Source organism: Bufo bufo, chromosome 2, assembly GCF_905171765.1.
Source record: "Bufo bufo chromosome 2, aBufBuf1.1, whole genome shotgun sequence".
NCBI classification, from domain to species: Eukaryota; Metazoa; Chordata; class Amphibia; order Anura; family Bufonidae; genus Bufo; species Bufo bufo.
Window position 1 is genome coordinate 489,468,645 of NC_053390.1, and position 26,254 is coordinate 489,494,898.

General features: G+C 46.0%; 1 protein-coding gene across 1 annotated transcript in view; it reads right to left on the reverse strand.

The window, feature by feature from the left end:
* Positions 1-4,491: 4,491 nt before the first annotated feature.
* Positions 4,492-26,254, reverse strand: part of LOC120990945 (A disintegrin and metalloproteinase with thrombospondin motifs 6-like) — a 452,812-nt gene continuing 431,049 nt past the window's right edge. The window contains exons 8-10 of the mRNA XM_040419836.1: positions 5,125-5,301; positions 4,874-5,030; positions 4,492-4,648 (exon numbers count right to left, since the gene is read on the reverse strand). Coding sequence (XP_040275770.1) covers positions 4,539-4,648; positions 4,874-5,030; positions 5,125-5,301 — 444 coding nt within the window. The 3' untranslated portion in view covers positions 4,492-4,538. The remainder of the gene's footprint in view (positions 4,649-4,873; positions 5,031-5,124; positions 5,302-26,254) is intronic.

A 26,254-nucleotide genomic window follows, 5' to 3' on the forward strand; every position in this document is an offset into this window, starting at 1 on the left:
GGTGATGGTTGGGTTGAGGTACCAGGAACGACACTGGGGAAATGTCGCTCGTGTAGACGGCTAACTACACTGGTGGATGGGGCCACGTAACCTTCTGGATACAGGAGGTTCTCAATGATCTCTTCCTGGAATTTGAGGAAGGATCCTGTTCTCCCAGCCTTACTGTAGAGAACAAAACTATTGTACAGAGCCAATTGAATCAAATATACAGACACCTTCTTATACCAGCGTCTGGTGCGTCGGGAAACTAAATACAGAGACAACATCTGGTCATTGAAGTCCACCCCTCCCATGAGCAAATTATAGTCGTGGACTGAGAGGGGCTTTTCAATGACATGGGTTGCTCGCTCAATTTGTATTGTTGTGTCTGCGGGAATGGAGGAGAGCATGTAAACGTCACGCTTGTCTCTCCATTTCACCGCGAGCAGTTCTTCGTTACACAAGGCAGCCCTCTCCCCCCTTGCAAGACGGGTGGTAACGAGCCGTTGGGGGAAGCCCACGCGACTAGTTCGCGCGGTGCCACAGGCGCAAATCCGTTCTAGAAACAAATGCCTAAAGAGGGCCACACTTGTGTAGAAATTGTCCACATAAAGATGGTACCCCTTGCCAAATAAGGGTGACACCAAGTCCCAGACTGTCTTCCCACTGCTCTCCAGGTAGTCAGGGCAACCGACCGGCTCCAGGGTCTGATCTTTTCCCTCATAGATCCGGAATTTGTGGTTATAGCCTGTGGCCCTTTTCCCAGAGCTTATACAATTTGACCCCATACCGGGCACGCTTGCTTGGGATGTATTGTTTGAAGCCAAGGCGCCCGGTAAAATGTATTAGGGACTCGTCTACGCAGATGTTTTGCTCGGGGGTATACAAATCTGCAAATTTCTGGTTGAAGTGGTCTATGAGGGGCCGAATTTTGTGGAGCCGGTCAAAAGCTGGGTGGCCTCTGGGACGGGAGGTGGTGTTGTCGCTAAAATGCAGGAAACGGAGGATGGCCTCAAATCGTGCCCTGGACATAGCAGCAGAGAACATGGGCATGTGATGAATCGGGTGCGTGGACCAATATGACCGCAATTCATGCTTTTTAGTTAGACCCATGTTGAGGAGAAGGCCCAGAAAAATTTTAATTTCAGAAACTTGGACTGGTTTCCACCGGAAAGGCTGGGCATAATAGCTTCCCGGGTTGGCGGATATAAATTGTGTGGCATACCGGTTTGTCTCTGCCACGACTAAGTCCAAGAGCTCCGCAGTCAAGAACAGCTCAAAAAATCCCAGGGCCGAACCGATATGAGCCGTCTTAACCCGAACTCCAGACTGGGCGGTGAAAGGGGGAACTACAGGTGCGGCTGAAGTTGGTGACTGCCAATCAGGGTTTGCCAGCACCTCAGGGATTCTAGGGGCTCTACGGGCCTGTCTGTGCGGTGGCTGCGACAGGGTAACTATTGCACGTGCCACCATACCAGCTTCAACTGCCCTTCTGGTGCTCGCCACGTCACCATGTTGTACGGCAGTGCTGGTACTATGTCCAGGGAGGGCTGCGCTGCTGGTGTATGCCTCACCACGTGATCCGGCAGCGACAGCCCCACTCTGCTGCTCTTGAAGCGGATCCTGCATAACCTGTGGTCTAGCGACACGGGGCCGGGTACGCCTGGTTCTATCAGGGACCTCCACCTCCTCGTCCGAACTTTGGGTCAGAGAGCCACTGCTTTCTACAGGTTCATATTCTGACCCGCTAGATTCGTCAGATGAGGGTTCCCATTCCTCATCCGACTGGGTCAGAATCCTGTAGGCCTCTTCAGAAGAATACCCCCTGTTTGACATTTTGGACTACTAAATTTAGGGGTATTCCCTGAGACTACCCAAGAAAAAAAGCAAACCTGTCTTACAAAGGGGAGGCTAGCGAAGTACCGGAGGCCGCTGCGGTTGATAAAAATATCAAAACTGATTTTTTTTATCGCCGCAGTGCTTGTAAAGTGAATGTGCAGTGATCAAAAAATAATAATTTTTTGTCACTGCGGTGGGGCGGGCGTGGGTGAAAGCACGTGTGGGGGACCGATCAGGCCTGATAGGGGAAACACTGCGTTTTGGGTGGAGGGCGAACTAAAGTGACACTAATACTATTATAGATCTGACCGTGATCAGTTTTGATCACTTACAGATACTATAAAAGTACAAATGCTGATTAGCGATACGCTAATCAGCGAATAAGTGACTGCGGTGCGGTGGGGTGGGCGCTAACTGACGCTAAACTACCTAACCAAGGGGCCTAAACTATCCTAAAACCTAACAGCCAATACTAGTGAAAAAAAAAAGTGACAGTTTACACTGATCACTTTTTGTCTTTCACTAGTGATTGACAGGGGCGATCAAAGGGGTGATCAAAGGGTTAATTGGGGTGCAGGGGGGTGATCTGGGGCTAAGGTGTAGTGTTGGTGCTACTCACTGTGAAGTCTGCTCCTCTGCTGGATCCAACCGACGAAAAAAACCAGCAGAGGTGCAGACAAGCCATATAACAGATCATATTTACTAATATGATCTGTTATATGGCTTGTGATTTGTTTTTTTGAAAATCGCCAGCCAATGATCATTGCTGGCAGGCTGGTGAGGAAATTGTTCTTTAACTTTTGCCGGCCCGCGATGCGCATGCGCGGGCCGGCTTTGAGCGAAATCTCGCGTCTCGCGAGATGACGCGTATATGAGTGACTCTGCGCAGCGCTGCCGCCTCCGGAACGCGATCCTGCGTTAGGCGGTCCGGAGGCGGTTAAGAAAAAACATCCTGGAAGATAAAGTCTTGTATCCCTTTACACTGACTGATGTACAGGCAGATTATCACTCATGAGCATTCGCCGATAATCTGCTGGTGTAAAGGTCCTGCCAAGTAGGATCTTTGCTGCCTGCAAACAATAATTATGAATAGGGATAGGAGATGGCATTAGGGATCGTTCCCCCTCCACATACTGTGGAGGAGATCACTGCACGTAATAGCAGCATTCTCCTCCAATGACATAATGACGGTGCCCGTCACGACTTTTGTGGTCTGGCGAGCTGGTGGACGTGAGGCGCAAATCACAACCGGATTGGAAAATACCCTGCTCGTCCTTACAGCACGCACCACGTGCAGTAGCCGGGATAGAATACTCCAGCCACATCAGTCTTACCACCGCGACAGCATCGTCTGACCAAGTATAATAGCAAAGTCACAGCGCTTCAGCCATATCTAATTCATCTCTGGCAAAGCATTGTACTACATTGTCAGTAAAAGCGACCGAGGAGCATTAATCGAACAGCAAACATCCAGCTGCACCACACCAGACTTGATAAAGGGGTCATGTGCACCCTGAAACGCGTTGTCTCTCAATAAACCTGCATTTTCCAATCCGGTTGTGATTTGCGCCTCACGTCCACCAGCTCGCCAGACCACAAAAGTCGTGACGGGCACAGTCATTATTTCTAGTAATTAACCAAGTGGCGACTAGGTTCTTTTGGACAACCTGATACCTAGTTCATCCAGCGAACCTTCATCACGGTTGCACCCAATTCGGTGCAACCTAAACAGGTGAGCATCACATATTCACCTTAATTTGAAGGACGCTGATTCATCTTTACTTATTTTCACTATGAGCGCCTTTCTCATCCTGTGGCCACATATTTCCTCCAATGACAAGCAGGCGATTGCCGGGAAGGAACGTTTCCTTTCTAACAAACTTTTGCTCCATTGAGCAGTGTAAAGGGGGCTTTATACAACAAGGTTTTCTTTGTTAAATTTACACTAAAAAATAAACATAATAAAGTTTATTTAGTTTTTAGCACCAACAATATTATATCATAGATAAGTTTAGATGCACTCGGATTGAAAAAGCACTGGAAAACTTCCACATATTTTCTAAGAATTAATTTGAAATGGCACAAAATTGCTAAAAATGTCCAGCAGCGCATGGTAATGCTACATCTCTTGGTGATACCCGAAAGCTGTAGCCTTCTTGTTCTCCTTGATCTAGCACAGGGATGATCAAACTGCGGCCCTCCAGCTGTTGCAAAACTACAACTCCCAGCATGCTCTAATATCTGTAAAATGTCCAGGGATGCTGGGAGTTGTAGTTTTGCAACAGCTGGAGGGCCGCAGGTTGGGCATCCCTGATCTAGCAGACTAAAAAATGTGATATTTTACCGTGGTTAAAATACAAACCTTTGACAACCAATTTGTTTATTGATAACCATGTATGATAGCCTTTACTTGTCAACATTAATCCCGCCATTTAGTGAGGTGATAAGTGATGTATATGTAGGATTTGAATACTGTAGCATATCTATGAAACAAGTGAAATGTGTAAAATATACAATAGCACCACAGTTAATTGTACAAACAGTAGAAAACTGAGAAATGTCAGTCTTGACATGAAATTAGTAAAAAAAAAAAAGGACTAGAAAACTATTCTTTTGAGGAATTGAAGACATTTGGAAATCCAAAAATACAAGGGCAGAAAAGGATTCAGTTGATAAAAAAAAAAGAAGAAAGACAAGAGATTGGCTACTCCTGATTAATGTCAGTGGGCCTGACAGGTCCGGCAACACATCTGTCTGAAGTATGGTCGGCTACAAAACTTAAACTTGAGCACCAGGGGGCAGTAGGCCACTTTGTTGACATCTTTACATTCTGTAGAGAGCAAGGAGAAAGAATGAGAATGTTAGAAACAGGAAAGAACTGGACAAAATGGTCTTTGGATACACATCGTGGGAAGAGAAAAGTATATAGGAAGTTTCAAGCTATGGGAGGAATAGACAGGGGCACAGATATAGGGAAACAGCAACAAAGAATGAGGATACAAAAACAGGCAACAAAGCAATATTTGTACAAATATGATGTAGTAAAATCTCTAACCATCTGGACTGTCAGAAGGTCCAACTTCACATTTATTTTCACACTGCTGCATAGCAGGCGGACGCACAGACTCTACACACTCCACTGAGGGCTGTCCTGTGTGGCTCACACACTGTACAGAACGTCTCCGCTGTCCAAGTCCACATTGTGCTGAACACTGGGAATAATATGCATTAAATTATCACAAAACTGTGCTTTCTTGCATTAATTTTTTATTTTTGCAATGTTAAAATTATTTGATCTATACATACCTCAGACCATTCACCTGTCACCCAGTGAGGTGGGGGACAACGTTGCAGTGTACACCTCATATTAGTTGCTGGCTTATCTGTTCCTTGGCATTGGGAGGGTGGCAGCGTGTTCTCATTGTCCCCTGACTTGCAAAGGACAACTCTATGTCTATACCCAGGACCACAACTTGGAGTACACTGCAGAAAGAAGGATAACTGTATAAGTGCTCACCTTTTTTTTAATTCCTAGCCAGATGTACACTTAGTTTCTTCTCTAAAATACAGCTTTCTTTTCATGTAATTCATGTACTGAGCTGTCTATGCAAATACCATAAATATAGCAAGATAGAAGTCCTTATTAAAAGGACACCAACTATTCCACATTTACATGTTTTTTTACCAGCAAATCTTCTACAACAATGCAATATAAACACAGCGTGTTAATACATTCTAATGGTAAGTAGAGATTAGCGAAATTTAGAAAAATTTGATTTGGCTGATTAACCAAAGTTCGCCAAGAAATTTGATTTGTTCGAAATTAATTTGTCAAAAATAGCTATAAATCAGGTATACCTACTCTGCCTAATCATATTCTTCCCACTTGGTGGCCCAATCTCAGTGTGAAAGCTTGGAAGTAGCGATGAGTGAACCAAACATTTACAGGTTCGGTGTTCATAAGGTGGTGGAATTCCATAATGGATTCCATTATCACGGAATATGCTATGATGGAATGCTAAATGGAAGCCTTTAAGAGGCATTCCGTTTTGCATTCCATTATAATAGAAGTCTATAGGCAGCATAACAGATCTGTCTGGTTTCCGTTATGCAGGACGGAAAAAGAAGTTCTGTCCTGCATACCGGATGGATCGATTATGCGTCCCGCAGACTTCTATCATGACGGAATGCCTCTTAGAGGCTTACGTTTAGCATTCAATCCTAGAATTTCATTATATTCCGTGATAACGGAATCCATAACAGAATTCCTCCACCGCCGCCGAACGTCGAACCTGTAACCGTCGGATTCGCTCATCCCTACTTGGAAGTTAACCCTTTTCAGACAGAAAATTTACGTTTTTGTGGTATGAGATGACCATTAGAGATGGCCTTGCTGTTCGCCCAGTGGTCGTTTTGCGGCGAACTTTGCTCGTTCACGGTTTGCCGAACAGGTGAACATATGGCGATGTCCGCCGACGCGAGATTCTTTTGCATTGTGCCGGACTTTGACCCATGACACATCCATCAGGTGGGACAAGACAGCCAATTTAGATGTTTCAGCACATGGACACACCCCCCTATCCTATAAATAAACCCGATTTGGCCACCATTTTACATTCAGTCTTTTGCCAGTGTAGGGAGAGGTTACTGTGTGGAGCATGGACAGACTGTTAGAGACACCAAAGGCTAGCTAATAGGGCCACAAAAGTCCTTTTAAGGACTAGTATAGGTGTGCTATCAATAGGTGTGACTTAATGAGGGGTGTTATATACTTATAATATACTTTCTAACATAGAAAGTATATTATAGTGCATTTGTATTGTGCAGCAGTTGTGTGCGGTTCTGCTGCGATACCACAGCTATACAGAGGGACAAACGCTAATCGAACAAGTAATTGCAACTGGTGTGATATACCTGTTGCCCCCCAAAAAAACGAATTGAGGCAGGGGTGTGATATACCTATAATATACATCCTATATAGTGCATTTGTATTGTATTGTGCAGTACCCCACCTATCCCTTGGTTGAACTTGATGAACGTATGTCTTTTTTCAACCGTATTAACTATGTAACTATGTAGCATTTGTGTGCAGTTCTGCTGGGATACTGCAGCTATACAGAGGGACAAAGGCTATTGGAACAACTAATTGCAACTGATGTGATATACTAGTTGCCCCACCAAAAAACTGATTGAGGCAGGGGTGTGATATACCTATAATATAATTTCTATATAGTGCATTTGTATTGTGCAGCATTTGTGTGCAGTTCTGCTGAGATACCGCAGCTATACAGAGGGACCAACAGTATTGGAACAACTAATTGTAACTGGTGTGATATACCAGTTGCCCCCCCAAAAAAACTGATTGAGGCAGGGGTGTGATATGCCTATAATATACTTCCTATATAGTGCATTTGTATTGTGCAGCATTTGTGTGCAGTTCTGCTGAGATACCGTAGCTATACAGAGGGACCAACACTATTAGAACAACTAATTGCAACTGGTGTAATATACCAGTTGCCCCCCAAAAAAACTGATTAAGGCGTTTGATATACCTGCTTCCAGCAAATACTCATTAAAGGGTTCTATATACCTGCTTCCACAAATAGATAGAGAGGAGAAGCAGGCAGAACTCGCTGTGCACAGGAGGCAAAAAAAGAAGACTGCAAATGTATCTGGAGCGAGCCATCCACCATGCACGGTCACATCTGGTGCTTTCAGGATGCCAGCACATGGCTCCGCAGTGTGGGCTTTTTTTAACATGTTAGCTGCTGACAATCGTGTTGCCATCTGCAGCCTGTGCTGTCAACGCATAAGTCGCAGTAAGCCCAACACTCACCTAGAGACGATAGCCATCACCGAGCCTAGTGGGAACAATGCCATCAGAACCCACAAAGCCACACTCCCGCACGCTCCACGTTTTGCCTCTTCTCCTTCTCCTCTCTCCTCCCATTTGTCCTCCACTTTCCACCGTGCCATCGTTGTGTTTAACTTGGAAAAGGCAGGCTTCCTTGGCCCAAATGTTCGAACGTAAAAAGTTGATGACGCCGGATAACCCTCTTGCCCAACGGCTGACCGCCGGCTTGTCGGAACTGCTAGCCGGTCAACTACTGCCATATAAACTGGTGGACTCTGAGACCTTTAGAAAATTTGTGGCCATTGGCAACCGCAATTGTTCTTTTCTGTACGGCGAATGACAAATTTTTGGGGCCTGTAGTCCACCGGCCTGCTGTAAAATTGATATCCATTGACCGTCTAATATACCTCCGGCCACATAATCACTTTATATTTTCTGTACTGTGAATGCCTAATTGTTGGGGCCTCGGAGGAATTCAACACCTGTGACGACCATGTGTTATTGAATTTCACATATTTTCATTTGGGGTTTATTCAAGAGGGGGGATTTCGTTAGCCATGTTTTTAATCAAATTTTATATTTTTAGTTATTTTAAACATATGTATTTGACATTTATTTGTACTGGTCTGCAGTAAAATTGATATCCAATGACTGTCTAATATACCTCCAGCCACATCATCACTTGATGTTTTCTGTCCGGTGAATGCCTAATGTTTGGGGCCTGTACTCCCGTGGCCAAAAATAAAAATTTTCTAGGCTCCAACAGGCCACATTTTTGACAGTTTCTCTTTAAGATGCATAAAAATGGCCCCTGATTAAAATACATATTTTTTTAGAGAATTTTTGCCATTGATCCCCCTCTGGTATGTCACTATCCATGTTGTGGGATGATTTGTACACTTTTTGTAAGTATTTCTTGGCTGCAATAATGACCTGAAGGTTTTTCAGGCTCGTCTGCCATTTGTAATGACCGGCGTCACGCACAGGGAGGGAAAAGGGAAAGCCCTGCCCAAGGGAGAGGGAAAGGTGGTGACCCCTGACTCAACTTGCGGCTGGCACCTGACTGCCCTGACGTCCCTAGACGGGTTCCTCACCCGTGCGGCGATCACGTGCCTAGAAATAAACTGGGTACCCCGATCCGAAACAACATCGGAGGGGACCCCGTGAAGCTTCACGATTTCACTGACGAATACCTGAGCAAGAGTCTTAGCATTAGGTAGTGCGGGTAACGCAATGAAGTGTACCATTTTGCTAAACCTGTCCACTACTACCAAAATAACTGTTTTACCCGCAGACAAAGGTAAGTCAGTGATAAAATCCATTGACAGATGTGTCCATGGTCTATTGGGAATGACGAGTGGTAATAGAGACCCTGCAGGACGTGTATGTGAAACTTTTGCGCGCGCACAAGTAGAACAAGAAGACACAAAATCCAATACATCCTGACGCAACCTTGGCCACCAAAAACGACGAGACAATAGCTCCAAGGTTGCTTTACTACCCGGGTGCCCAGCAAGTGCCGAATTATGATGTTCCTTTAATAATTCAAAACGCAGGTTCAACGGTACAAACAATTTCTCTGAGGGGCAAGAGACCGGGGCGCCCCCTTGGGCCTCTAACACCTTCCCCTCCAGAACAGAGTGTACTGCAGAAACAACCACTCCTCTTTGAAGAATGGGCACCGGATCACTCACATTACCCCCTCCAGGGAAACATCGAGATAGTGCATCAGCCTTGGTATTCTTTGACCCAGGACGATAGGTAATCACAAAGTTAAACCTGGTAAAAAAATACCGACCACCTAGCTTGTCTAGGGGTGAGACGCTTAGCTGATTCGAGGTACAGAAGATTTTTGTGGTCCGTAATCACAGTGACGGGGTGGACTGCCCCCTCTAAAAAGTGACGCCATTCTTCAAACGCTAGTTTAATAGCTAATAGTTCCCTATTGCCAATATCGTAGTTCTTTTCTGCTGCAGATAGTTTCTTAGAAAAGAAAGCACAAGGACGCCAATTGCCAGGAGACGGACCCTGAGACAGCACCGCCCCCACTCCCACCTCTGACGCATCGACTTCAACAATAAAAGGCTGAGAGACATCAGCTTGGACTAGTACAGGTGCTGAGGTAAACCTCTCTTTTAGAGAGGAAAAAGCAACTTTAGCAGCGTCAGACCATTTAGAAAAATCAGTCCCCTTCCTAGTCATGTCAGTAAGGGAATTTACAATAAGCGAATAATTTTTTATGAATTTCCTATAGAAATTCGCGAAGCCCAAAAACCGTTGCAGTGCTTTGAGGTTCTCAGGAAGATCCAAATCTAAAATTGCCTGGACCTTCCTAGGATCCATACGGAAACCTGAAGCAGATAAAAGATAACCCAGGAATTGTATCTCCTGAACGGCGAAGAGACATTTTTCAATTTTAGCATATAATTTATTCGTCCGTAGGACCTGCAGTACTTGTCTGACATGCACCTCATGTGTTCTCAGATCAGACGAATAAATTAAAATATCATCTAGGTATATTACCACAAACCTGCCAATTAGATGACTAAAAATGTCATTAACGAAATGTTGAAAGACGGCAGGAGCATTGGTCAGACCGAAAGGCATAACTAGATTTTCATAATGCCCCTCAGGGGTGTTAAAAGCTGTCTTCCACTCATCCCCCTCCTTAATACGAATCAGATTGTAGGCCCCCCTAAGATCAAGTTTGGAGAACCACCTAGCACCCGCAATCTGGTTAAACAGGTCAGGAATGAGAGGAAGAGGGTATGGGTCTCGGATGGTTATCCGATTTAATTCGCGAAAATCTAGGCAAGGACGCAGGCCCCCATCTTTCTTTTTAACGAAGAAAAACCCTGCAGCCACGGGTGAAGAAGAGGGTCTGATGTGTCCCTTAGCCAAGCTCTCGGAGATATAATCTTTCATGGCTTGTCTCTCTGGACCTGAAAGATTATATAACCTGGTCTTGGGTAATTTTGCGCCAGGAATAAGGTTAACCGGGCAATCATAAGGACGATGAGGTGGTAACTTCTGACAACCCTTTTCAGAAAAAACGTCCTCAAAATCCGAAATAAATGTAGGTAGGGTAGTTATGGAGGCGACTAAGCAATTGCTATTTAAGCAATTTTCTCTGCACTGCTCACTCCACTCCAATATCTCCCTGGCCTGCCAATCCACCAATGGATTGTGCGCTACCAACCAGGGAAGACCCAGCACTACCGGAGTGGGAAGCCCCTCCAGAACATAACATGAAAGCATCTTGTTACGGTGGTCCCCTACCCGAAGGTGTAAATTATGAACAATGTGGGTGAGGTTTCTCTGAGACAGAGGAGCAGAATCAATAGCGAATATGGGAACAGGTCTCTGAAGCGTACAGAGAGACAAACCCATAGTGCGGGCAAAATGGGCATCTATCAAATTTACCCCTGCTCCACTGTCTAGAAAGAAAGAAATAGTCTCCGTCTTATCACCAAAAACAATAACCGCTGGCAACACAAATTGCGGCTGACATCCTCCACACAGCCCTGGGTTAGTAGTTTTCTGACGGTCTTTTGTTTCTGAGGAAAGAAGGACAGACATTAATGAAATGACCCCTCTACCCACAAAAAAAACAAACCCCACGCCTACGGCGAGCCTCAGGAGGACGGACCTGACGAGTAGTTCCTCCTAGCTGCATAGGCTCGTCTAAGTCCGTACAGACTAACTGCTGCTTGGGAGGGGTTACCAATTGCTCCGGTTTTTTCAACCTGCCCCTAAGGCGTCTATCTATTCGGATAGAAAGGGACATAACCACATCAAGGGAAAAGGGGGTCTCATATAATGCAAGCGCATCCTTAACCCTTTCGGATAACCCAGAGCAGAACTGACTCCTGAGAGCCGGGTCGTTCCGCTCTATATCTGGCAACTAGAGAAGTGTGAGAGGGGAATATAAGGAGGTTGGGAGTGCTGGACAAGGAACAGCTGAGGAGAAAGAGCTACGGATCCCTGAGTGAGCCAAAAGGGTTGCAAAGCAAACCCAGAAAGCTACCATAAGGAAACAGCCCTATCTTACATAGAGCGCGCAGCCAACCGCTGCGACTTCCTGACCCCGGGTATAACGGAGTCAGGCGTGGTTCTTGACACCCTCGTGACACCATTAAAGTGAATGGGGCCCGCCGCGAACTTGCGGTTCGCGAACATTTGATCACGTTCACGAATCGTCCCAGCCGATGTTCGTACATCACTAATGACAATGTAGTTGTTACTATTTTGGGGGTACATATGACTATTTGATTGCTTGATAATATGATTTTTGGGAGGAAAGTTGACCCGAAAATGGGTGTCCTGATATAGTGTTTTTTTGTTTTGTTTTTTTACAGCATTCATCCGATGGGGTAGATCATGTGATATTTTTATAGAACAGGTCCTTACATATGCGACAATATCAAATATGTCTATTCTTACATTGTTGTACAGTTTTACACAATAAAAGCATCTTTTAAAAGATAAATCATGTTGTTTTACCATTTTCTAACATAAATTTTTTATTTTTCTCTAGATGGTCTTTTGTAATGTCTTGTTTCATTTTTTGTGGGATTAGGTGACGTTTTCTTTCGCACCATTTTGGGGTACATACGAGTTTTTGATCGCTCGATATTTATGCATTTTGTGAGGTGAAGTGGCCAAAAAGTGGCATTTTTGGCATCATATTTAAAATTATTTTTACTGCATTCACCACACAGGGTAGACAATGTGATATTTTAAGGGAGCCGGTCATTACACATGCAGCAATACCTAATATTAGAGATGAATGAAGTTATCAAAAATTTGATTTGGCTGCTTCGCCGAAGTTCACAAAAAACTTTGATTAGTTATAAATTACTTCATCACGAATCACATTCCATTGTATGTAGCGGGCGCAATGAAGGGGAATGGTGATTGCACCGAATGGTGATTGCAGGACCTGTGCTGACATCATTAAAGGTCCTTTAGCTTTCTCCACTGATGATAGGAATTTTAGTGTGAAAATGGACGGGAGCCAGTATTGAAGGTAATTAGGGGTGGGGCCTATCCTCCACTGCAGGCCCCCCTTCCCTACGGGCCCCATAGCAGCTGCGTGGTCTGCCTGCATGCAAGGTACGCCACTGCCCAGAGCCCTGCATAGTGTAATTTGATAACAGCATAGCTCTGCCCACATAACAAGCAGGACAGAGGAACAGTGTTGGACTCTTGTATCTAGGGCCCACCAGTAACATTGATTCTGAGGGCACACTGTAAAACTTCATGCAAATATTACCTGCTCACACAGTGGCACCAGAAAGATGCTACATGATGATTGATTACGGGGCCCCTGCAGTAACTTTGAGAGAGCAAGTCCTTGGGAAAAGAGGATACAGGCTAGACTCTGTACCTAGAACTCATCTCAGCCACACGATGCATCTATAATAATATACTGGGTAGTTTGATAAATAATCTTCCCAGCTCTTTATATAAACACATGGTGCTTTACATGCTGCATGCTGGCTACCTATATGTAGTGCAGTCAGTTTACTGTGCCATGTGCCACTTCTGCTAGGGTTAGGGGACTAGGGGCCCACCTTGCTCTTGGGCACACCGGGGGATTCAACTGTTCCCTTGTGGGCCAGTGTGAGCCAGAAGGGGAACCTGGAGCAGTAAGGCAGTGTCATGCCCCACTCTGACGATGTGCGGAGGTCGGCCAGGATTGCAGCACGAGTTTAGTGTTTGTTTTGGAGTCGTGCTGGATCCGCCCCTCATCAGGTGCACTGGGTGGAGTCATTAGTTTAAATAGCTCCTCTGCCCAGTGCCCTGAGCGGATTATATTCAATCTTGTGATCTTGGAAGCTAGGAAGGAAGGTTGGCTGTCTGCTCCAGCTCAGGAAGATAAGTGTTGTTTCTTGTTGGTTGTTTTGTGTCATCTTTCCCATCCAGGTTCTGTGCGAGCAGGCTGCTCCTATTTCCCACTTCACCATCTCAGGGAATTCAGGGTTTTGTCAGCCCAGGCACGGGGACATCTCAGATCTACCTTCAAGATCTGTAGATGGGCTGAGCAGCGCAGAGAAAGAGGTCAGGGATTAGCTAGGAGGTGACCCTTCCCTGTCTCTCGCCCAGAGCCTGGATGGTTCGTTATCTGTCACTGAGTGCACGCCCGCCGTGACATTATAATCCGCCATACTGTGACTGCCATCACTCAGCGCTTTTGTGATGGCGTCAATTGATGCACTGGTTGACCGCATGCAGGGTTTATCCCTAGAGGTTGCGGATCTGCGTGGTACGGTCACACAGTGTCAGAGGTTTCTGGCATCAGATACAGGTCAAATTGGTGGGGAGCCTAAAGTCGCTCTTCCCGACAGATTTACAGGGAGTACGGATGATTTTTTCTGCTTTAAAGAGTCATACAAATTGTACTTTCGACTGCGTCCATTTTCGTCAGGTAATGAGGATCAGAGGGTTGGTATCATCATGTCTCTGCTTAAAGGGGACGCTCAATCCTGGGCTTTTTCTCTGCCGCCCGGTTCTCTGGCTCTCCGGTCAGTGGAGGAATTTTTCCAAGCCCTGGGATTGATTTACGATGACCCAGATCGGGTCTCGATGGCAGAATCAAAATTGCGTAACTTACTACAGGGTAAACATACTGCAGAGGGTTACTGTACAGAGTTTAGGAGGTGGGCTACTGAGTCGGGGTGGAACGACCCCGCGTTACGTAGTCAGTTTTGTCAGGGGTTATCTGAAAGGTTGAAGGATCCCCTGGCTTTTCATGAGTATCCGGATACTTTAGAGAATGCAATGTCTTTGGCTATACGGTTGGATAGACGTATCCGAGAGAGGGGAAAGGGTCCCTCCGTGCAGGGGATCCCTCCTGCGTGTGGTTTTGTTTCTTTTTCTGCCCAGGGTGATATTGCTTATAACTCTGGAGTAGGGGAGGAACTCATGCAATTGGGTCAGATTTCTTGCCATTCTGATAGTAGAGACTTTAGGAAATTGCACAAACTATGTTACTTTTGTGGAAAGAGGGGTCATTTTATTTTTTCTTGTCCTCATGTTAAATCACAGGTGGAAGAGAAAAAGAAAAAAGAAAAAAAAACCTCCCTCACACTTGGTAGTATGAATGGTGTGGTGGAGCAGACAGGTATGCAAGCTCCCTGCAGTTCCCATTTTCTCCTTTCAGCTATGGTGGCGCTAGAGTCAAAAAATGTGTTTGTTGATGTATTCCTTGATTGTGTTGCTGGGGTAAACCTAATTAACTTTCTTTTTCTTCAAGGCCTGGGACTAAGTACTTGCACGTTAGAGAACGAGATTTGTGTTTTTGCAATTGATTCTTCCCCTCTTTCTCAAAGGAGTCTCACTCACATTGTTCATGGTATTCATTTAAGGGTGGGTGATTCACATGCTGAAATTATTTCTTGTTTTGTCATGAAGGATTTGCCAGCTCCTATAGTTTTGGGGTTGCCATGGTTGATTAGACATAACCCAATTATAGACTGGCAAGCGAAACAAATCATTGGTTGGAGCGAGTTTTGTTCGGACAATTGTCTTGTCACATCTATTTCTGAAGTGTCCATTACGGCTTTACCTCCGTATCTCTCGGATTTTGCGGATGTTTTTTCGGAGGGTGGGGCTCAGGAATTTCCCCCTCATCGGGACTATGATTGTCCAGTTAATCTCATTCCTGGCGCCAAGTTGCCAAAGTCTCGGCTTTACAACCTCTCTCAACCCGAAAGAGAGGTCATGCGAAAGTATGTCGCTGAGAGTTTGGCAAAGGGTCATATTAGACCATCTAAGTCTCCAGTGGCAGTAGGTTTGTTCTTTGTGAAGAAAAAAGATGGATCACAGAGACCGTGTTTGGATTTCCGGGAGTTGAACCGTATTACAGTCCGGGATCCATATCCCCTGCCCTTGATCTCTGATCTTTTTGATCAGATTGTTGGAGCCAAGGTTTTCTCTAAGTTGGATTTGAGAGGAGCCTACAATCTGATCAGGATCAAGGAGGGGGATGAGTGGAAAACGGCCTTCAATACGCACGAGGGTCATTTTGAGAACCTGGTTATGCCTTTTGGGTTGACGAACGCGCCAGCAGTATTTCAGCGATTCGTCAATGACATTTTTCATCACTTGGTGGGGAGGTTCGTAGTAGTTTACCTGGATGACATTTTAATTTATTCTCCTGATCTGAAGACCCATCAGGATCATGTGAGACAGGTTTTGACGATCCTTCGGGAGAATAAGTTGTATGCCAAATTGGAGAAATGTTTGTTTGCGGTGCAAGAGCTTCCGTTCTTGGGATACATGCTTTCTGATTCCGGTTTTCGTATGGACCCCGAAAAGGTCCGGGCGGTTCTGGAGTGGGACCGACCAAAGAATCAGAAAGCTTTGATGCGGTTCTTGGGGTTTACAAATTATTATAGGAAATGTATTTCGAATTATTCTACCCTAGTAAAACCTCTTACTGATATGACCAAGAAGGGCGCCGATGTCTCTGTCTGGTCGGATGAGGCGTTGCAGGCCTTTTCGGCTGTTAAGGAGCGTTTTGCGTCTGCTCCCATTCTGGTGCAGCCGGATGTGTCTCAACCATTCGTAGTGGAGGTTGATGCATCAGAGGTGGGGGTTGGGGCGGTGCTGTCACAGGGTTCATCTCCTGGCAAGTGGGTCCCGTGTGCCTTCTTCTCCAAGAAGCTCTTGGTCGCCGAGAGGAATTATGATGTTGGAGATAGAGAGTTGTTGGCTATCAAGTTGGCCTTTGAGGAATGGCGCCACTGGTTGGAGGGGGCGTCTCACCCCGTTACGGTGTATACTGACCATAAGAATTTGGCTTACCTGCAATCTGCCAAGCGTCTGAACCCTAGGCAGGCCAGATGGTCACTTTTTTTTACCAGGTTCAATTTCGTGGTTACCTTTCGCCCAGGGGTCAAGAACGTCAAGGCTGATGCCTTGTCTCGCAGCTTCCCTGGGAGAGGTGATTCAGAAGATCCAGCGCCGATTTTGGTGGATGGAGTGGTGGTCTCCGCTCTGTACCCTGAATTGAAGATGGAGGTGTTGGGAGCTCAGGAGGGGGCTCCTGGTTCGTGTCCCCCAGGGAGGTTGTTTGTTCCTGAGGGCCTACGATACAAGGTGTTTAAGGAACATCACAATGCTGTTCTCGCTGGACATCCTGGTGGTAAGTCCACCTGTGATCTGGTGTCCCGGAGGTTCTGGTGGCCAGGTTTGCGTAAGAGTATTGAGAATTACGTGGCAGCTTGTGAAACCTTCCCAGATACTGGGTAGTCTAAGGTTGCTCATACTCGACCGCCTGGTTCACTTCTTCCATTGTCTATTCCATCTCGTCCTTGGACACATTTGTCCATGGACTTTATTACGGACCTACCGAGTTCCTCCGGGAGAACAGTGATTTTGGTGGTAGTCGATCGTTTCAGTAAAATGGCTTACTTTATACCACTAACAAGTCTGCCTAACGCTAAGACTCTTGCGCAGATTTTTGTGGATAATATTGTTAAATTGCACGGTATTCCTTCGGATATGGTCTCTGATAGGGGCACGCAGTTTGTCTCCAGGTTTTGGAGGGCGTTCTGCTCTCGACGTGGCATTCAACTTTCTTTCTCGTCGGCTTTTCATCCACAGTCGAATGGTCAGACGGAGCGTACCAATCAAAACCTGGAGACCTACTTGAGGTGCTTTGTGGTTGAGAATCAGGAGGACTGGTCCTCGTTCTTGCCCTTAGCAGAATTTGCATTGAATAACCGTAGGCAGGAGTCCACGGGTAAGTCGCCATTTTTTGGCGCATACGGTTTCCATCCTCAGTTTGGTACCTTTTCTGGGTCTGGTTCCTCCGGGATGCCAGAGGAGGAGAGATTCTCTTCTGCCTTATCCTCTATCTGGCGGGGGATTCAAGGGAATTTGGAGAGGATGGGTGAGAGGTATAAACGAATGGCTGACAGGAGACGTGTGACTGGTCCGGACCTGTGTGTGGGTGATTTGGTGTGGTTGTCCACTAGGAATATCAAGTTGAGAATGCCATCTTGGAAACTGGGTCCAAGATTTGTTGGTCCATATAAGATTTCTGCTGTGATCAATCCTGTGGCATTTCGACTTGATCTGCCGCAGACTTGGAGGATCCACGATGTCTTCCACAAGTCTTTACTAAAAAAATATGTTAAACCGGTGGTACCATCGCCATTGCCTCCTCCTCCTGTTCTGGTCGAGGGAAACTTGGAGTTCGAGATCTCCAGGATTCTCGACTCGAGAGTTTTGCGGGGTTCCCTCCAGTACCTGGTTCACTGGAGGGGATACGGTCCTGAGGAGAGGATGTGGGTTCCGGCGTCAGATGTCAACGCCAGCCGTCTGGTGAGGGCCTTTCATAGGTCCCATCCGGATAAGGTTGGTCCAGGGTGTCCGGAGGTCATCCGTAGAAGGGGGGGTACTGTCATGCCCCACTCTGACGATGTGCGGAGGTCGGCCAGGATTGCAGCACGAGTTTAGTGTTTGTTTTGACGTCGTGCTGGATCCGCCCCTCATCAGGTGCACTGGGTGGAGTCATTAGTTTAAATAGCTCCTCTGCCCAGTGCCCTGAGCGGATTATATTCATTATTGTGATCTTGGAAGCTAGGAAGGAAGGTTGGCTGTCTGCTCCAGCTCAGGAAGATAAGTGTTGTTTCTTGTTGGTTGTTTTGTGTCATCTTTCCCATCCAGGTTCTGTGCGAGCAGGCTGCTCCTATTTCCCACTTCACCATCTCAGGGAATTCAGGGTTTTGTCAGCCCAGGCACGGGGACATCTCAGATCTACCTTCAAGAACTGTAGATGGGCTGAGCAGCGCAGAGAAAGAGGTCAGGGATTAGCTAGGAGGTGACCCTTCCCTGTCTCTCGCCCAGAGCCTGGTTGGTTCGTTATCTGTCACTGAGTGCGTGCACGCCCGCCGTGACAGGCAGTTGAACAAAATGCTAAAGTGGGAGATAGAAAAAATCCTTTAATTATTATTAGAAATAATCCTTCCTGACACAGCCATTTTCCATTTTTGCGTTTTCATTTTTCGCCCCCTGCCTTCCCAGAGCCATAAGTTTTAATTTTTTTTTTTATTTGGTTTCCCATTCACATAGCCATATGAACACTTGTTAGAGAAGCTCAAGCAAAGAGTAACCTTTCTGGAAGACGATGCATTAGGGGCTTATGCTAAGGTGTATAAGTTGGAGAGGGAGAACACCAAGCTACGGGACCACATGGAAGACCTGGAAAACTGGTCACGCAGGAATAACCTGCAAATATTTGGCCTCCCAGAGACCATCAAACCTTCTCTGTTACAGGCTCTGTGTGAGGAAGAACTCCCCATTGCATTAGGCCTGACGGGCAACCAAAGGGTGGAGAGGGCCATGTTTGCCCTGCTCGCCCACTGGGGAAAACCCAACAATTACAAGAGGAGGTTTTCTATGAACAAGCCAAGAAAGGTACCTGGACTATAACCATAAAGAGAAAATCCTAAGAACTTTCCATGCTAAACTGTCCCCCCTCATCCTGCGTGGTGAAAAGCTGCTTGTATTTGATGATGTGACAAGGAGGAGCTCTTTATGCAAGGAGAATTTAATTCCAGCTAAAATATCCTGCAGTACTAAGGATCCAACATTATGGAGGAGAGACTCGTCTCTTTAATTTTTATTATTTTATTAGTACTTTTTAAATCAACCTTTTGGCTTTCAACACTGCCTGAATCCTTCCATCATTGAACCATTTCTTCACCAATCTTGACATATGCTTCTGGTCATTGTCCTGCTGGAACACTGTCATTCTTTTTAGTACTCCAGTGTCTTGTCTTGTAGGATACTCACATATAGCTTAGCATTGAGAACACTGTAGATCCTGGTCATGTATCTAATGCCTTTTGCTGTGAAACAACCCCATATCATTAGGCTTCCGCCATCAAAGTTGGCAGTTCCTTCAATTTCTCGATCCAGCCCCCTTTGCTCTTGTTTTTTACAGACCCATTTGCACCCATCAAAGCAGTATACTGCAATCAAAAGAAAACATTTCCCAAACATTGGAATATACACTACCAAAGGAGCATATGAAGCCACTACAAAGACAACAAAAGTATTTCAAACACATAAAAAAAATAAAACTTTAAACAAAACCCCAAAAGAAACACAAAAAACGCAAATAAAACGCATGTGCGTTTTTATGGCTAACAGTCAGCTACCACATATCTCATTAATAATAACCAAGAAAAAGATCAAAAGGTTACCACAAGAAGATACATCTACATCTAAAATACGAAAAAAAAACATATCAAAACCACACACAACACACACCCAATACAAAAGAACTAAAAACATTAAAAACCGCAAACAATTGATCAACACTCTACCTAATATTCCATCAAACCCAAGGTAGCAAAGGATCAAGAAACTAGTACAGGATGATACAACTACACCCAATACATGCAAACACAAAAGAATCGCACTTGAAACCCACCTACGTTTCTTATGAGAAAACAAATTCACAAAAAAATCGCAAACACAAATGCACAACAAACGACTAAATAATCTTCATCCAAGGATTCCAATGGCCTACAACTCAAAGAAAACTCAAACTGAGACATCAAGGCAAATACAACATTGCGTCCGAATAGACCAAGCCTTAATGTTCTGAAATAGAGTAACACTTCCAAACAACTCCATTCATGCGATTACCACTGCGATTTACTTAACAATACGAACGAATACAAAATCCAACAAAACCCAATCCAGATCTTCGAGATCACCTAATCAGACAATCGTAATGCCCACTTTCAGGAAAAATGCTTAAAATACCCTCACAGAGAAAAAAGCTCCGAAACGCGTTTGGTAAAAGGAACTCGAGGGACACACAAGTTTATTCTTATTTTTACTCATTTTTTTTATACTTTTTTACATTTACCCGTTTTTCTAAATCATTTGAATGATCTTTCCGAAAACTTAAAGCCAATCAGAAAAAAACAAAAAGCAGAAAACCAATTGCGATTCAACACTCCGAAAGCGAATTCCCGCGCTAAATCTAGGGACCAATCACAACCACCGCCAGGAGTGACGTGTTGCCCCGCCCTGTCACGTGAGACGCCACAACACACCCGCAACGGACCACGTGGGACACCTCGTAGGTCCTTGCAGGGTAAAGAAAGCGATCGGACAAGTGGAACAGAACACAGTGAATCAGTAAAGTACCATCTATTCAACATTTTAACGGACACAAAGTGGAACTATATTTATCACTTCCACTCCAATCCTATTTTTATATTTTTATTTTCACATTGTATACTTTCCTCCAATTCATGGACCCATTTATATGACTTTTTATGATCACTACACGACTGTCATAAGAATTCCACTACCAGGACAAGCATCCTGAGGAAACACTGGAAGTCCATCCATTTTGTAAATACATGCACATGTTCCCACTGAAGTTCACATTTCGCACTGAAGTTCTACTACACCCATTACCCAACTAATACCTAACCAAGAGTCACCCGGCACGAATATCCACACACCTAGCACTTCAGCAAACCTTCAATCGCTATTCCAGAGTTTCTACTCCTACTGTCTCCCCAGTCAGTTTTGAAGATGTGTATAAATTCAAGGATATCTTAAGGATGAGAAAGATCACAGACAAGGCCTTTTTCCTGGTGGGTAGGAACCTTTGAAGAACATTCATGTCTCAGCCCTCCTAAAGAAGTTTCTGTAAAGCTCTGGTCCAAAGAAGAATGGCCATAAGATTGGGGGTACTGTTATAGTGACACTACATGACTAGTGTTGATCGAGCACCCTAGTGCTCAGGGGCTTGGGCCGAACACATCGGGATATTCAGGTGCTCGACCGAGCACCCGAGTATAATGGAAGTCAATGGGAGAACCCGAGCATTAAACCAGGTACCCCCTGCTCTGAAGAGGGGAGGGTGCCTGGTTCATAGGAAAATGTCAGAAATTGATGGAAACACCACCAAAATGGTTCTGGAACAGTATGGGGAGGATGTCTGGATGCATCTTGTACTCACAGATCGCTGCTGGGAACAATGTCTGAATAGTACGCCACTTTTACAGACTGACAATAATATGCACAAAACCGGGGGGAAAAAATAACATTTAGAGGGAAAATTGTTAAGAAACATTCTTTCCTGCATATTTACTTTTATATAAAGTGCAAGTGCTGCCTGAAATTACAAGGAAGAGGTACTCCGATACAACCTGTATATCACTTAATGGATAGGCTCATTCATATTGTGGTACAATAGTTCAGGTAGTGGGACTCCTACACTCATAAAGTCTATGCACTAAGTAAAAGGGCTGCCAAAAATTACAAGGTACCGTCACTCCAAAACACCCTTTGTTACACATAAAGGAGGGCATCATACACACCCTTGAAAAATTATGATTGATAGCCTGCTGGTGACCCTCAAAAACATTTGGAGCATCTGCGCCTACCATGGTGATCACGGGTAACGGGGAATCAGGGTTCGATGCCGGAGAGGGAGCCTGAGAAACGGCTAGCACATCCAAGGGAGGTCAATGGCTGAAATCTGATTGGCTGTTGTTACATTGCCACTTTTTTTTCTTAATTGTGAACAACCCAGAAAGGGTGGGTAAAGTTATTAAAGCACAAGCATCCAAGGAAGGCAGCAGGCGCGCAGCAATTACCCACTCCCGACTCGGGGAGGTAGTGACAATAAATTACAATACAGCACTCTTAAGAGGCCCTGTTATTGGAATAAGTACACTTTCCATTAACGAGGATCTATTGGAGGGCAAGTCTGGTGCCAGCAGCCAACTTGCTCCAAGCCTCCACAACGTTCACCCAGTGTGCCATCATGTTGAGGATTGTGTTGACCAGACTCTTGGCTACTGAGGCTGGACTTGTAGCTGAGGGCCTGCTGCTGCTTTGTTGACTCTAGATAACTTCTAGGCGATCACACGTCCCTGTGACTGCGACAATCCATTCGGATGTCTGCCCTATCAACTTTGGAGCAATTTTTCAACAAGGACCTTCTGGTATAGCACCGTTTTGCTTGTCCTCTCCACCAGAGGAATTAGAGATGAGAAGTTCTCTTTGTAGCGGGGGTCGAAAACGGTGAACAACCAGTAATCCGTGTTGTCTAAAATGCGTATAACGCGCGGGTCATGGGAAAGGCAGCCTAATGCCTAATATGAAGTCAGCTATGTGTGCCAGAGTACAAACAGGCAAGACTTTGCTGTCGTCATCAGAAGGTGAGCTGACCCTGTAAAAGACTGTAGGTGAGGGCCTGCAGGTGAGCTGACCCTGTAAAACATTATATGTGAGGGCCTGCCGGTGAGCTGACCCTGTAAAACATTATTTGCGAGGGCCTGCAGGTGAGCTGACCATATAAAACATTATTTGCGAGGGCCTGCAGGTGAGCTGACCATATAAAACATTATATGCGAGAGTCTGCAGTTGAGCTGACCCTGTAAAACATTATATGCGAGGGCCTGCCGGTGAGCTGACCCTGTAAAACATTATATGCGAGGGCCTGCCGGTGAGCTGACCCTGTAAAACATTATATGCGAGAGCCTGCAGGTGAGCTGACCCTGTAAAAAATTATATGCGAGGGCATATATGCGACGAAAAAGCATTTTGATATAATGGAAGAGTCGGAGAATGAGAAAAGGAAGATTTAACCATATACCCTTTTTTGAAGTGGAAGGGGTGCATGGGAATACAGTGTATTGAGTACATTAAACAACACATTTAAAGTGCCTTTGTTCATTCACTTTCCTCCGGTGGAGTCGAGAAGTCAGGGGCAACCCAGGCCTTGTTAATTTTTATAAGAGTCAACCTGTCAGCATTTTCAGTTGACAGGCGAATACGCTTATCTGTTATAATGCCACCAGCAGCACTAAATATCCGCGCAGACAAAACGCTGGCGGCGGGACACGCCAGCACCTCCAAGGCGTAGAGAGCCAGTTCCTGCCACGTGTCCAGCTTGGACACCCAGTAGTTGTAAGGCACTGAGGGATCACTGAGGACGCTGACACGGTCTGCTACGTACTCCTTCACCATCTTCCAAAACTTTTCCCTCCTTGTGACACTAGGCCGCGCATCAGGGTGAGGGTGCTGGCAGGGTATCATGAAACTGTCCCAGGCCTTGGAGAGTGTTGCCCTGCCTCTCTTGGAACTGCTGTGTGTTCCCCTTTTCTCCCCTCCTTGGTTGCCCAAGGAAGTTCGGACTCTGCTTGTCAGATGGACATTTTTGGAACAATTTTTCAACAAGGACTTTCTGGTATTGCACCATTTTGCTAGTCCTCTCCACCACAGGAATGAGAGATGAGAAGTTCTCTTTGAGATGAGTTCCAGCGCGTGCTCACATCACACAAAAGCCGGTGAGCTGGCAAGTTAAAGCGCTGCTGCAGCGTTGTCATCGACAGCTTCAGCCGGTCTGTCTTGTGGAAATGTGCACACACGCGGCACACCTTCACCAGTAGCTCAGGCAAATTGTGGTAGGTTTTTGGAAACCACTAAACCACTGAGTTTAAGACGTGAGCTAGGCATTGGATGTGTGTGAGCTTGCCGAGCTCCAAAGCCGCCAAGTTACTGCCATTATCGCACACAACCATGCCTGGTTGTAGGTTGAGTGGCAAGAGCCACAGCTCAGTCTGGTCTCTTATCCCCTGGAACAGCTCTGTGGTGGTGTGCTGTTTGTCCCCTAAGCATATCAGCTTAAGCACGGCCTGTTGACGCTTCCCCACTGCAGTGCTACACTGCTTCCAGCTACCGGCTGATGACTGACTGGTGCTGCATGTGGATAATTCGGAGTGGAAGTGGAGGAGGTGGAGGAGGAGAAGTGGGGGTTGGAGCCACTAACGTAGGTGCTGGTGGAAACCCTGATGGAATTAGGGCCCGCAATCCTCGGCGTCGTTAGCACCTGTGCCATCCCACTCGCTCCCGGCCCCCACAATGTTCACCCAGTGTGCCGTCAGGGAAATGTAGCGTTCCTGGCCAAATGCATTTGTCCATGTGTCAGTGGTTAAGTGGACCTTCCCAGTAACTGCGTTGGCCAGGGCACGTGTGACTTTTCGGGACACATGTTGGTGTAAGGCGGGCACGGCACAGTGGCGGCTGGTAACAGAGTACCACGGGATGGCCGCTGACATCAGGCTGCTGAAGGCCTCAGTGTCCACATGCCTAAATGGCAACATTTTCAGGGATAGTAATTTTGAAAGGTGCGCATTTAGTGCTATGGCCTGTGGGTGGGTGGCTGGGTATTTGCGCTTGCGTTCAAATGCCTGGGGTAATGACATTTGGACGCTGAGCTGGGACAGGGAAGTGGATGTGGTCGCTGATGGTGCTTGCGAAGGTCCAGGTGCAGGGCGGGAGGCATCCTAGCCTGCACCTTCAACACGCGATTGGCCATCACGTACCATAGGGGAAGAGGAGGCAGTGGTGTGACCCGCAGACACTGATTGTGGACACAGGAGTTCGTCCCACTTATTACAGTGCTTGGATGCCATGTGGCGGATCAGGCTGATGGTGGTGAGGTTGCTAGTGTTCACGCCCCAGCTCATTTTGGTGTGGCAAAGGTTGCAAACTACTATTCATTTGTCGTCCACACTTTCCTCAAAAAAACGCCATACTGCGGAACACCTACCCCTTGGCAATAGAGATTTACGCAAGGGGGTGCTCCGTGGAACAGTTGCGGGCCTGTTTGGTTTGTCCCGCCTTCTCCCTTTTGCCACCCCACTGCCTTGCCTGTTGCGGTGCTGCAGATCCTTCCCCTCTATACTGCTTTCCTCGTTCGGCTTTCCACCTTCCCAGGTTGGGTCAGTGACCTCATCGTCCACCACCTCCTCTTCCACTTCCTCACTCTGATCATCCTCTTGATTTGTTGACCTAACCACAACCTCATTGATTGACAACTGTGTCTCATCCTCTTCATCAACCTCTTCAGACAGTAATTGATGTTGACTCATTGGCAACTGTGTCTCATCATCATCGACCTCATTAAACACTAATTAGTGTTCCCCACCGTCATGTTCTTGTGACTGTGAATGCTGAAGAGGTTGGGAATCAGGGAACAAGATCTCATGTCCCTCTTCAAGCGGGCTTGGCGAGAGGGCCAAATCAAGTAATGGCGATGAAAAGAGCTCCTCAGAATTTCCGAGTGTGGGATCACTTGTTTGGCTAGAAATCTCTATGGTGGGAGGAAGGAGAATCAGGCAGAAGATTCTGTTGACCAGACTCTTGGCTACTGAGACTGGAATTGGTGGAAGACAGGGTGGTGCTTAACCGACTGGAAGCATTATCTGCTGCAATCCAACCGACCACCTGGTCGCACTGGTCTGACTTCAATAGTTTTGTTCTGCGACGCCCTGCAAACTGGGACATGAAACTAGGTATCGTGGATGATTGTTTTTCTTGTGCTCTGGCAGCAGACACATTTTCAACGCGCCCAGGGCCACAGCCTCTGCGTGAACCATCAGCATCACGGCCACTTCCCCGTCCATTACTGCTCGCCTTCTTCATATTAAATGTTATATGCACGCTTGACACACAAGATGTGGCACGGATGTCACAGTTCATAGCAAGCACAGTATGTAAAAGTATGGAAAAAGGAAAATAGAT